Here is a 12,456-nt window from a genome sequence, read left to right as displayed (position 1 = left end):
ATATCCAAATTCATGTGTGACAAATCTATTTGACCAAATCCTCATTTTGTGCATAAAAATTCACAATTATGCAAGTTGTGTGCAGTTATTATTTTGTATATTATTATTAATGGTGTTACTCAATTGTATAAAAATATGAAAGTAGCACAGTACAAATTTTATGAAATACAATATGGAACACATCTCCTGCATATATGGAGGGACATTACTGTTACGTGTTTCAAAATATGGGAAGTAGCTGAATCATGCGATACATTTGTAGCATAAGAATAGGAAATTTTTATTTTCTCAGTATACATTTATTTTTGTTTATGTTTTTATTAATATTTATATTTATTTTATTAACATATTATTTACAAATATAAACATCAGAAACAAATCAGTGTTAACATATTGTTGGAAGGTTAAATGAAGTGAATGCATAAATGGTTTAATAGATTAATAAGAGCCGACATTTCGTCAAATAGCCTTTGCAGAAACTTTTAATGTGTATGTGTTGTTCCCAGACCTCTCATGTCAACTTAAGTCAGTATAGTTAAATTTGAATGAGTTATGGACTAAGTTGCACCAGAAATATTGGATTTGCCCTTTTACATATGTAGAAATCACTAATACAATATACTAAGTCAAATCTTGACACTATTAAAGGATTTTGTGTGAATAGATGCAGATGTCCAATTTTTCCCACTTGATTGTTACTGTTGATTATAAGGGGTGGAAAACAGAATTTTCACCCGTGCATGCTAATAGAATGGAATCAAGTTACTAGACATATTTATTACAAATTAGTATTTATTGTCATGTAGCTTTTCACAGTAGGTCTCAAAGTGTATTTCATTGTTACAGTCAAATTTTGGAGGAAAAAAAAGTACTAGTACTTTGTTTTACTTTGGCTTGGAAAAGTTTTGTGTAGTAGGTTTCCATTACCTTGGTAAGAATACCTATTCAGCAAAGGCAGGAAAGATTATTAATAATTTAGTTATTGTATGCATTTTCATGTTTGAATACAAATTTGCAAATATTTCAAGTAAGCACTGATTTGTTTCCTTGCCTGGCAGATGACAGCAATGAGGAAGAGGAGGAAGATTTTAGCTCTGATGTTTCGTCAAATTTCTCTGTTAGTGATTTTGAAGATGAAGGTAAGTGACATTATTTTCTTTTTATGCCAGTCTTCTATGTGTGTAAAGCCACCCATTAAGAACACACAGTGGCCTGTTTGAAGAAAGCTAGACAGAGAACTATCAGACAGATCTCTGGCAAAATTCATGTTCTTCAAGGAACACTGCATACCTCTTAAGCTATGCACACGTGTCTTGTATCTGTCTCTTTGTATGTACGTGTAAGTGTAACTATTAATGTTAAGCATGTCCCCATTTCACATCACTTGTGCTTGCATTGTTCCACCTTCTGCCTTGTTTTATTCCTACATCTCATTAACTCCTATCATCTTTGTTCCATTTTACTTTCCATCTGTAGCTCAGGTTTCCTTATTTTTTCTTCTGCTTGCGTTACAATTCCTTGTCCACATTTGGTTCCTCTTCTCCATCCAACCCTTTTCATACCACAACCATCCTGAATTGCCTTTCTTGTTGTAACTTTTAACTTCCACTCTTCTTCCACCTCTTCCTTGTCACTGCCTCTCAGTTGATTTCACCTCTCCCTCATATGTCTTTTGTATTCTTTCTCCTCATTTTTTCTTACTTTCCTACATTTAATCCATGTTTTCCTGCTCATTCACACCAAAACTCTCTTTGGCACTCGCTTCCATTGGTCATGGATAATGGATTCAGCATGACCCTTCCTGTCCATTGTAATAATGTCACATACACTATCTCTCATTAACTTTCAGCTCATAATTACATGATTAATCTTACTTCTCAGATCATGACTCATGTTTCCATTTCTTGTGAATTCATTTCTTCTTGAAACAGTTACCACTAGCTCTATCTCAGGAGGGTTAGTGGGGCTGTTGTCTTATTGTATATTTATACAAAAAATGTGAGGTCTCAGTGTGGCCCACACACACATACCAAAATCCTGTAGAAAGGAGAAAGGTTTTGAAAGATGGCTTTAAGTTGTTTGCATAACAATACCCATCTCCTCTCAGCCTCAACCCTCAGAGATCACATGTTTTTTTAAATAGATGCTTAGATCATGTCTCCAAGGCAGTGAGGCTCTTTAGGCCCTTTTGATATTGGAATGTCTGGAGTATGATATGGATTGGATAAAGCAATCATGAATCTCATCACTTGAATAGAATTAGGTCAAAATATATCTCTACAAATATGGATATGGATACAGTATGCTGACACTGCCTAATTCTGCATTTATATTTCCTAACATTATCAATTTCAACTGGATGCCCTCTCCTCATTTTATGCCTGTGGTGAATACACGAACCCACCAATTTGATACCTCTATTCTAATCTTGACATACATTATACATACCTGCATGCATATCAGAAGGCCTGTTCTCCTTTATAATTGGGTGGCCAAGTCAAAGCATACATACTTTCCTCACCAATCCCATATCCATGCAAAACCCATTTGTCACCATTCATTTAACCCCCCCCCCCCCCCCCCACTCCTTTGTTATATGACAGCCCCTTTCTCTTCCATCCACTCAAAAAATTACAAAACATGTTCTTTTGGGCAGTATCATTCATCTATTTACAGCCACTCTCCATTTACTTTTATCTTTTGCATTCTTCCTTGCATCTAATGCTTTCATCACATCCATCTCATTCTTGGTTCACCTCTCAGGTTCACTTCATATACTTCCTCTTTTCCTTGTTCATTGGTATTCTTTCCCCACTCCTTCATTCCATATACCCAAACCACCTCACCAATTTTTGGTCCACTTTATTTGACCATTATTTCTGCTTCTACTTTCTTTTTCACCACATTTCTCACTATCCATCCTTGTAACACTTGTCATACTTCTCAAACACTTCATCTTAAACATGCTTAGGTTCTTTCTTTCTAACTCCTTCCATTCTTTCTTATTCTGTGTCCCCATACAGTGGTGTGGTTACAATTATTCCCTCATAGAACCTTTTTGTGTACATCCTAGACACTTTTTCTTATAATACTGTTTATTCCCCCCCCCCCTCCCAACACTTACTTGACTTCTTTATTCTATAATTCACCTCATCCTTTAATCCTTTCACTACCACGTGTAACCCCAAATACTTCAAGCTTTTAATTTCCACAAGCCTCTCAGTGTACTTCCTTATTTTCTTGTCTTTATGGATCCACTTAAACTCTTTGCTTCCATGTCCCACTCACCCCAATATTATGCTTCTACTTCACTCATGGCCAGGATATCCGATGTACTCTCGTGCATCATTTACACCATCTCTTCTTACATACTTTGTTACATCCATTTACGTTCATGTAACCAATTCTCAAGGTTGAGGCTCCTTTGGTAGCTGGACACACTGCCAACAACCCTTTTGGTCTTTCCCCCAATACCTTTCTCTAAGCAGATTGTGTTTTGAGAAATAAAGTTTTTAACTTTCAACAGTTCTTACCCCTTCTAGTGTGCCTATTATGACATGCAATTAATATGTGGATGGTATATTTACTGACCCCTCCACATGCTTACTCTGGTGATTAAGGGATAGTGAAGAGGTAGAATTGTAGGGGTAGTAAAGGAGAAATTGAAGAAGGTAGCAGAAAAGAGGGTACCAATACAAATTTAAAGTAACTAAGTATTCCACAGTGACTGGAAATTGATCTCTAATCATAAGAGAATGCCATTTAATTGTGGTATACAATCAGTACCCATGTCTTCATGAAATTATTTTTCCAAGATTTGATATATCCTTTACCAATCGCTTTTCCCTAAAAATAGCTTTACTTGGTATTAGCAAGTGAGTTCATTGTAAGGGCATACTACATTGAATTGTGGTATTGGCAAGCGAGTTCATATTCCCTGCTTTTGAAAGTCTCGTGTTGAGGTACCATCCTAGCCTCCTCTTACAGGGGGCATTCATGACATTAAACTGAATCAATCATGAAGGGTAGTGAATGATGGAATGAAGAGTTGAGTATGGTAGTGATAGAAAAGAGGTATGTACATAAGAAATTGTTGTAAAGAAGAGATGAGGAAACGTGGGGAGTATAGAGGAAAGAGGGTACAAATGAAATGCGAGATGAAGTAGACCAAGAGAACAGACAGAAGGTGGCATAGGTGAGCTAAGATAGAAGGGAAGCAAATGGATGATGGATGGGAGTAGGATGGGTGGGGATGAAAGCAAGCCTTGGTTGGTTACTTGAGGGGATGACCAGAAATGAGATGGATGGGAAGTGGGGGCAGTTCTTGAGGAGGGAAGTGAGAAGATAAAGGATAGCTGTTAGTTGAGAAAGGTTGTGTATGGGTGATATTTCGATGCAGCCTGAAGGGATTTCTATTATTTGCATGAGGGGATGAGGAGGGAGTGTTGCTGTCTCTTGCAGCATTGCTTCTGACTTAGACATTGGGTAGGAGACAGGGATGCCCCTTGATCCATTAGGAGCTAAGATGAGAAGGAAACAAATGGGTGGTGGGTGGGAGTGGGTGTGTGTGCCATGGCTGGCTACCTCCCTTATGAGGGGGAAGATACTCTTGGTATAGATAGATATATTCAATGTATAAATGATAAGTTTTATGTCTCTTCCTTAAGTGACTTATGGGCCCACCTGGAAACCATAGCTGGTTATGTGGAATCTCTTGCAAGAGAGGGTTGGGGCAAGGGATTGATTGTTTGGTTGATTGTAGAAAGCTTTTCACAGGAGACCTATGGTTCCCAGATAACTGGCAACAGCATTTGTTTTAAAGATTATGCCTGTATATGGGTATGAGAGTAATGATAGTGATTGCTTTTAGTGTTATGAACTGGAAACTGCAGTCATACAGCAACTGGCAATGGTCCTGTAGATATCTTTTAGAAGAAACTTAGGACTGTTGTCTGTCTTGTATTAGTGTTGGATTATATCTTAAGTCACTGGTTCATAGTAGTAAAGAAGAAAGGAGTAGTTCCCAGTTAAGAACAGTCTTTGAGTGGAAAAATGGAGGAAACACTGTTGATTGTAAATCCATGTGAACAAGTTGCATAAACACGGCAAAGGAAACATGGACTGGAAGTGAAGCGTTTCACTTCCAGTCCATGTTTCCTTTGCTGTGTTTATGCAACAGTTGATTGTGATAGAAGTCTTGTGCCTTGCACAGAGACACTATACCTCCAGGTGGAGGTGAGGGTGTTTACAGTTCTTGAAGACACAGTTAAGGGATGATTCTCTCAGATGTCTGTGTCCAGTACTTGCTTGTACCCATCATTGGTTGCAAGAAAATAAGAATATGCAATGAATTAAATATGATTGTAATTGTATTGATACTTTTCTCACAGATGACTGGGGTAGACCAAAGAAGCGTGGACGTCCACCAAAGAAACACAAAAAGAAAAATGGTAAAACAGGACGTGCAGAAAATGGAAACAAATTGCCACCACCGCCTAAGGTTTGTTGCTTATAATTTCCTTTCTTTTTCTCCTCTTGTGTTCTGATGGCATCTCACATCTTCCCTAGTTGCACTTCTCTCTGATTTCCAGCAGTCCAAGTCCAAGTCCATAGTGGAAAGGAGACAGCTTGTTTCCTCCATAAAGGTCTCAAATGGATGAAAGGGAGGCATGTAAGGGAGGTTATGAGGATAGAATGAGAAATGTGGAGCTAAGGTGGAGAATGGGTTCTGGAGAACTGGCATATAGGATTGATATGCTTAGATGTTTTGGGGATATGAAAAGACTCAAAAAGGGAGCGGAAGACAGAGAGAGAAATGATAGAGGATTTTTCTTCTTTTATGCCTAACCACCTTGCTTTGTGGATGCTTACTGGCTGAGCAGGTCAGAGCATCATTACTAGCAATGGAGGTCAAGGTGACAGTGGTTTGAACCCTGCCATGAATGAGTTGGACCATTGTAAGGGGCACTGTCATAGCTTCCTGATAGGAGTTTGTGTTGTTTAACTGAATCATTATGATGTGTCACTTTGCCTTGTTGGTGCTACTTGGTGAGGAAGTTAGTACAGTTGTGGTAAATTCTTGACCTTAGTATGAAAGCTAATAAAGATTTATAATCAGTGCCTTGATTTTTTTCTGGACATTTTATAATTCTGTTCCCTTTGTTGCATTACAATTGCTGGTTGTCACCTCTCTTTGTACAAAAAAGTTTATAGAGAACTTGAAGCCCAGTCCTTTTACTGAGTATTCCTTGAAGTAGCACTTTCAGATGGAGTTGAGGGTATTGGTGCATTTTGAACATGGGTAGTAGGGGGATTTGTTGTCACAGGGCCACCACTAATAAGTACCCATCATTGTTCTTAGTTGTTTCTTAGCTGATTACATATACATATACATTACATATATATATATAACAAAGTATTTTTCCCCCTTACAAAGGGGCTTTGGGGAAGAGGGGAATGTCTGTTGAGGAAGGAAGGGAGAGGACGGAAGACAGAGGTGAGTGGAGAATGGTTGTATATGGATGATGTTGTGACGACATGAGGAGGAATAGGCGGGGGGGGGGGTGGGGGGGGTAGTATGTGTGAGTAAATTTTGACGCAGCCCGAAGGGATTTCTCCCCGTCCTCTCCTTATATGCAAAGGGGGACGGAGGGGGGGGGTCGCCGATTAAATGAAGCGGCCTTGCTGTGGATGTACTGTGTCTTGCGACACTGCTTCTGACCCAGGGCGGTGGGCAGGGTTCAGGGATGACCCGTCATCCAGGAGGTGCTCAGATGAGAGGAAGGGTGGGAGGGGTGTGGAGTGTATTTAGGGATGAAATGGGTGGGAGTGTTTTTATGCCTTTCCTTTTGTGGCTACCTCCCTTGGAAGGGGGAAAAAGCCTTGGTATATGTATGTATGTATGTACAAAGGAGGTAGCCAAAAAAAGTAAAAAAAAAAAAATCCACTCCCAACCATTCCATCACCGCATACTCCACTCCCATTCACCCCCCTCCCTCCCTCCCTCCCTCCCTCCCTCTTCTCATCTTGGCTCCTCTTGGATGACAGGTCATCCCTGCATCTTGCCCATTGCCCTGGGTCAGTAGCAATACAGCAAAACACCGCAAATCCATAGGAAGGCCATTTTATTTAATCGGCAACCCCCCCTCTCCATCCCCTCATACAGAAAAAGAGAAGATAGGGAGAAATTCCTTCTGACTGTGTCAAATTATTTTTCACATGTACAACCCCCCCTCCCCAATCCTCCACCCTCTCCCTTTCATGCATCACAGCATCATCCATACACAACCACTCTCCATTCACCCCTATCCTCTGTCTTCTCTCGTCCTTCCTCATCACACATTCCCCTCTTTCCCAGTGCCCCATTTACCCCATCCATCCATCTCATCCTTGGTTACCCCCTTATGTTCACTCCTTCCACCTCTGCTTCCCACACCTCTTTTATTAATCTTTCTTCACTCATTCTTTCCATGTGTCCAAACCATCCCAATACTCTTTCATCAACCCTATCTCCCAACTCCCTTTCCACCCCTGTTCTCCTCCTCACCTCCTTGTTTCTCACTCTATCCATCCTAGTAACCCCTATCATACTTCTCAGGCACCTTATCTCAAACACATTCAAACTCCTCTCTTCCTCTCTTATGTTCCATGTTTCTGCCCCATACAGTGCTGTCGGTACAATCACTCCTTCATACAATCTCCTCTTAGCATCCATTCCCAAATGTCTATTTCTCATTACACTTTTTAATCCCCCAAGGCATTTACTACCTTCTCTCAATCTACATTCTACCTCCACTCATCCCTTTCCTGTCACATTTGCACCCAAATATCTAAAACTATCCACTTCCAGTCTCTATCCCTTAATACTCCCAGTCTGCTGCCACTTTCTTCCCATGTACATCTCATCACCTTACTTTTACCCACATTTATCTTCAAATTTCCTTCTTTTGCACACTTTCCCAAACTGTCACTAATTTCCTCCTCTGATCCTCCCACAAGTATAATGTTGTCAACAAACAACTAGCTTATTTCCCACTTTTCTCCATTTTCTTTAACCATCTCCAATCCTTGACCCATTACCCTTCGGTTTACCTCTCACACCACCCCATCCATGTATAAATTGAACAGCCAAGGTGACATAACACATCCCTGGCCAAGTCCCACCTTTACCTCAAACCACTTGCTTTCCCCATTTTTTTTTTTTTTTTTTTTTCTCTTCTATTCTAACACACGCTCTACTACTCTTGTAAAAACTTTTGACTGCTCTTAACAGCTTTCCTCCTATTCCATATATCTGCAATACCTCCCACAGTGCCTTCCTGTCTACCCTGTCATAAGCATTTTCCAGATCCATAAAAGCCCAAAAAACATCCTTACCTTTTCCTATAGCTTTCTCACATATCTGTCTTACAAAAAAAAAATATTATCTACAAAACCCCTACCTGTCCTAAACCCACACTGTTCCTCACCAACTGCTCCCTCTGTTCCTCTCCTAATCCTCTCAATCAAAACCCTCCCATAAACCTTCCCAACTACTTTTAATAAATGAATCCCTTTGAAACTACTACACTCACACTTATCCCCCTCTCCCTTGTAAAGCAGAACTATGCAGGCACTGCTCCAGTCCTCCTGTACTCCACCCTCCCCTAAACAAACACCAAACAACCTCACCAGCCAGCCCACCATCAGACACTCCATATGACACCCATCCAACCCAGGTGCCCCACCTACTCCCATCACCCCAACAACCACCCCTACCCCATCCCTCCCCATCTTTCCCATATAATGTGATATTAAGGAATTAATTTATATACTTTTTCTTGTTTAAAGGACCATGTGGAGAAAGCATGTGCTATGAAAGCAGATTTGCTCAAGAAAATTGTTGACCTAGGTAGAAAACTTCCACCAAATACTTTAGACCAGTTAATTGATGAGTTGGGTGGTCCAGAAAATGTAGCAGAAATGACTGGTCGAAAGGGTAGAGTGGTTCAGAATGATGATGGCAGCATCGCCTATGAATCTCGTTCAGAACATGATGTGCCTCTGGAAATACTCAATATTAAAGGTAATTAGTTTATTTTAGTTCCCTAGATGATGTAATAGTTATATTCTTCTTTCTCTTTCACCTTTTCCTTTTTCTCTGTATGGTTGGCATATGAAATTGTTTATTATGAAATTATGAAAAAATTATTATAGTACCTTTTGTTCAGTTTGTATTGAGAAAAATTATCAGTATAGGTATACATTGATTTATGCAGGGGATATGCATTTTGAGAAGTTTTGTTAGAAGAAAAGGGGGGAAAGGGCCAAAATTTAATGGATTTTTCAAACAGAAATGGGCTAAGGAGTGAGGCATCCCAACTGGTTTCTTTTTGCGTTCAAGGGCATATAGTTTTGTGATGTGGGTGAGATGCAGAGATGACCCATCATCCGGGAGGAGCCAAGAAAAGAGGGAGGGAGGGAGGGTAGGGTGGTGAATGGGAGTGGAGTGGGTGGGGATGAAATGGGTGGAAGTGGAATTACGCCTTTTGACTTTGGCTATCTCCCTTGTAAAGGGAAAAAGCCCTTGGTATGTGTATGTATGTAATAATTACAATTAATATTGATAATGAAAATTGGCATTAATCAACAAGTAGTTAGTTTTTTGTTGATGTACAGCACTTCTATCCTTGGGATATCATGCCTAAGATGTAGATATGATAGTAGTAATGGTGAGATTGGAAGATCACAGAAAGAAAGGATAGTAGAAGTTAAGAGTGATAAGCCATTGACCAACTAGAGTCCAGTGTCAAAGTATTTATACTAACACGTGTACTTAGAACTATGTGATTGGGAACTATGTGATTGGCTGAATATGGAAACAAAAGCTGTACAGTCCAAGAAGATTAAAGAATCTTAATTGGGAATGGAAATACATTGGATGAGCATTTAGAAATAGTATGTGATCAATGTAAAGAAATAATGAAATATAGTTGTTAAGATACAAAATATTGTGTTTAGAAAATCATAAAACAAATGAGCATATGACAGGGAGTCTGCACTATTAATCAAGTACAATAGGGGAGTGATCATGAGGGGACGCCCTAGGATGAGGTGGATGGATGGGGTGAAGGGGGCTTTGGGGAAGAGGGAAATGTCTGTTGAGGAAGGACGGGAGAGGACAGAAGACGGGTGAATGGAGAATGGTTGTATATGGATGATGTTGTGATGCATGAGGTGGAATGGGCGGGGGAATAGGGGGTGAGGTAGTATGTGTGAGCAAAATTTGACGCAGCCCGAAGGGATTTCTCCCCGTCTTCTCCTTTTATGCATGGGGGGGACGGAGAGTGGGGGTCACCGATTTAATGAAGCGGCCTTGCTGTGGATGTGCTGTGTCTTGCGACACTGCTTCTGACCCAGGGCAGTGGACAAGGTGCAGGGATGATCCGTCATCCAGGAGGTGCTAAGATAAGAGGGAGGGTGGAGGGGTGTGGAGTGTATTCAGGGATGGAATGGGTGGGAATGATTTCATGCCTTTTCCTTTTTGGCTACCTCCCTTGTAAGGGGGAAAAAGCCTTGGTATATGTATGTATGTACAATAGGGGCAAATGTGGTGGGAAAGGGAGGAGCTAGAATGTAGAATGAGAGAATCAAGTAAATGTCTTGGGGGATTAAAAAGTGTAGTGAGAAATAGTCATTTGGGAATGGATGCTAAGAGGAGATTGTATGAAGGGGTGATTGTGCTGACAGCACTGTATGGGACAGAAACATGGAACATAAGAGAGGAAGAGTTTAAATGTGTTTGAGATGAAATGCCTGTGAAGTATAGTAGGGGTTACGAGGCAGGAGGAAGTGGGTGGTTTTAAATATTTTGGGGCGAATGTGGCAGGAAAGGGAGGAGTGGAGGTGGAGGTAGAATGTAGAATGAGAGAAGCAAATAAATGTTTTGGGAATGAATGCTAAAAGGAGATTGTATGAAGGGGTGATTATGCCAACAGCACTCTATGGGGCAGAAACAGGGAACATAAGAGACAAAGAGAAAGAGTTAAATGTGTTTGAGGAGATGCCTGAGAAGTATGATAGGGGTTACTAGGTTAGAGTGAGAAACAAGGTGAGGTGGAGAGCGGAAGTGGAAAGGGAGTTGGGAGATAGGGTTGATGAATGAGTATTGGGGTGGTTTGGATACATGGAAAGAATGAGTGAAGAAAGATTAGTAAGAGAGGTGTGGAAGGAGTGAATATGAGGGGGTGACCAAGGATGAGGTGAATAGATGGGTTAAAAGGGGCATCAGGAAAGAGGGGAATGTCTGTTGAGGAAGGAAGGGAGAAGACAGAAGATAGGGGTGTATGGAGAATGTTTGTGTATGGATCATGCTGTGATGCCTGAAAGGGTGTGGATGGGGGATGAAGGAATATGTCTTGTCATCGGAGTTTAAAGGGTAGGGATTTCTCACTGTCTTTTCTTTTTCTGGATGAGGGGATGGAGAGAGGGGGTTGCTGTGGCTATGCTGTGTCTTGCTGCATTGCTTCTGACTCAGGGTAGTAGGCGAGATGCAAGCATGACACATCATCCAGGAGGAGCCAAGAAAAGAGGAAGGGAGGGAGGGGTGGTGAATGGGAGTGAAGTTTGTGGGAATGAAATGGGTGGGAATGGATTTATGGCTTTAACTTTGGCTACCTCCCTTGTAAGAGGAAAAAACCCTTGGTGTATGTGTGTGTGTGTGTATATATATATATATATGTACAATGTTTTCATTTGTTATCTGTACTTTTTCTTATTATTATTATTATTCTATGTGGAATGATGTTCATCCAGCCATGAAGATCATTGTAATCATGTTTCTCATCCCAGGGTTTTATTTTCTTTGATTTTGCAGAAAAGGAGCGCTTCATGGCAGGTTCCAAAGACATAGCAATTATTTCAGAAGCAGCAAGTTCAGGTATATCTTTGCAAAGTGATCGAAGAGTAAAGAATCAGAGGCGAAGAGTTCACATTACCTTGGAATTGCCTTGGTCTGCTGATCGTGCTATTCAGCAGTTTGGTACGTACTTGTTTGAGTTTTGGTGATTATTGTAAAAACCTTTCATTTTTCTTTTGTACCACATAACATGAATACAAAATTTTGTCTTGTACAGTTTTGGTGGATTTCCCCAATAGATAGATAGCCTTGTGCAGTCTATTTGCGTGTGCATGTGTACCAAGTTTGGTTATGTTAGGAAGCATGGACATACAAGACGCTACAAACTATATACATAGAAATGTATACAAACACAAACTAAAGACCACTTTCCCCTTATTGTGGGGGAAGGTGAGCCAAAGCACCCACTTCATACATATTAAAAACCCACTCCTATCTCAACACTTCATGGATGAAGGGTCAGCCTTATCCACTGTCTCACTGCTTGGGTTAAAAATAATGCAGGAAGACACAGCACATCCACTAGCAGAGCTTGACAGCCAGAATTGGCTGCTTCATCA

General features: G+C 40.5%; 1 protein-coding gene across 4 annotated transcripts in view; it reads left to right on the top strand.

Moving 5' to 3' along the window:
* Positions 1–12,456, top strand: part of sno (Protein strawberry notch) — a 111,583-nt gene that overhangs the window by 76,972 nt on the left and 22,155 nt on the right. For all 4 annotated transcript variants that reach the window (XM_076184093.1, XM_076184095.1, XM_076184092.1 and 1 more), the window contains 4 exons: positions 1,059–1,139; positions 5,391–5,500; positions 8,830–9,064; positions 11,855–12,019. In XM_076184093.1, the coding sequence (XP_076040208.1) occupies positions 1,059–1,139; positions 5,391–5,500; positions 8,830–9,064; positions 11,855–12,019 (591 nt within the window). The remainder of the gene's footprint in view (positions 1–1,058; positions 1,140–5,390; positions 5,501–8,829; positions 9,065–11,854; positions 12,020–12,456) is intronic.

Source organism: Oratosquilla oratoria, chromosome 4, assembly GCF_046742065.1.
Source record: "Oratosquilla oratoria isolate Oo_2021 chromosome 4, ASM4674206v1, whole genome shotgun sequence".
Lineage (NCBI taxonomy): Eukaryota > Metazoa > Arthropoda > Malacostraca > Stomatopoda > Squillidae > Oratosquilla > Oratosquilla oratoria.
Note: the sequence above shows the minus strand (reverse complement) of the source record. Positions and strands in the feature narration are given on the sequence as shown.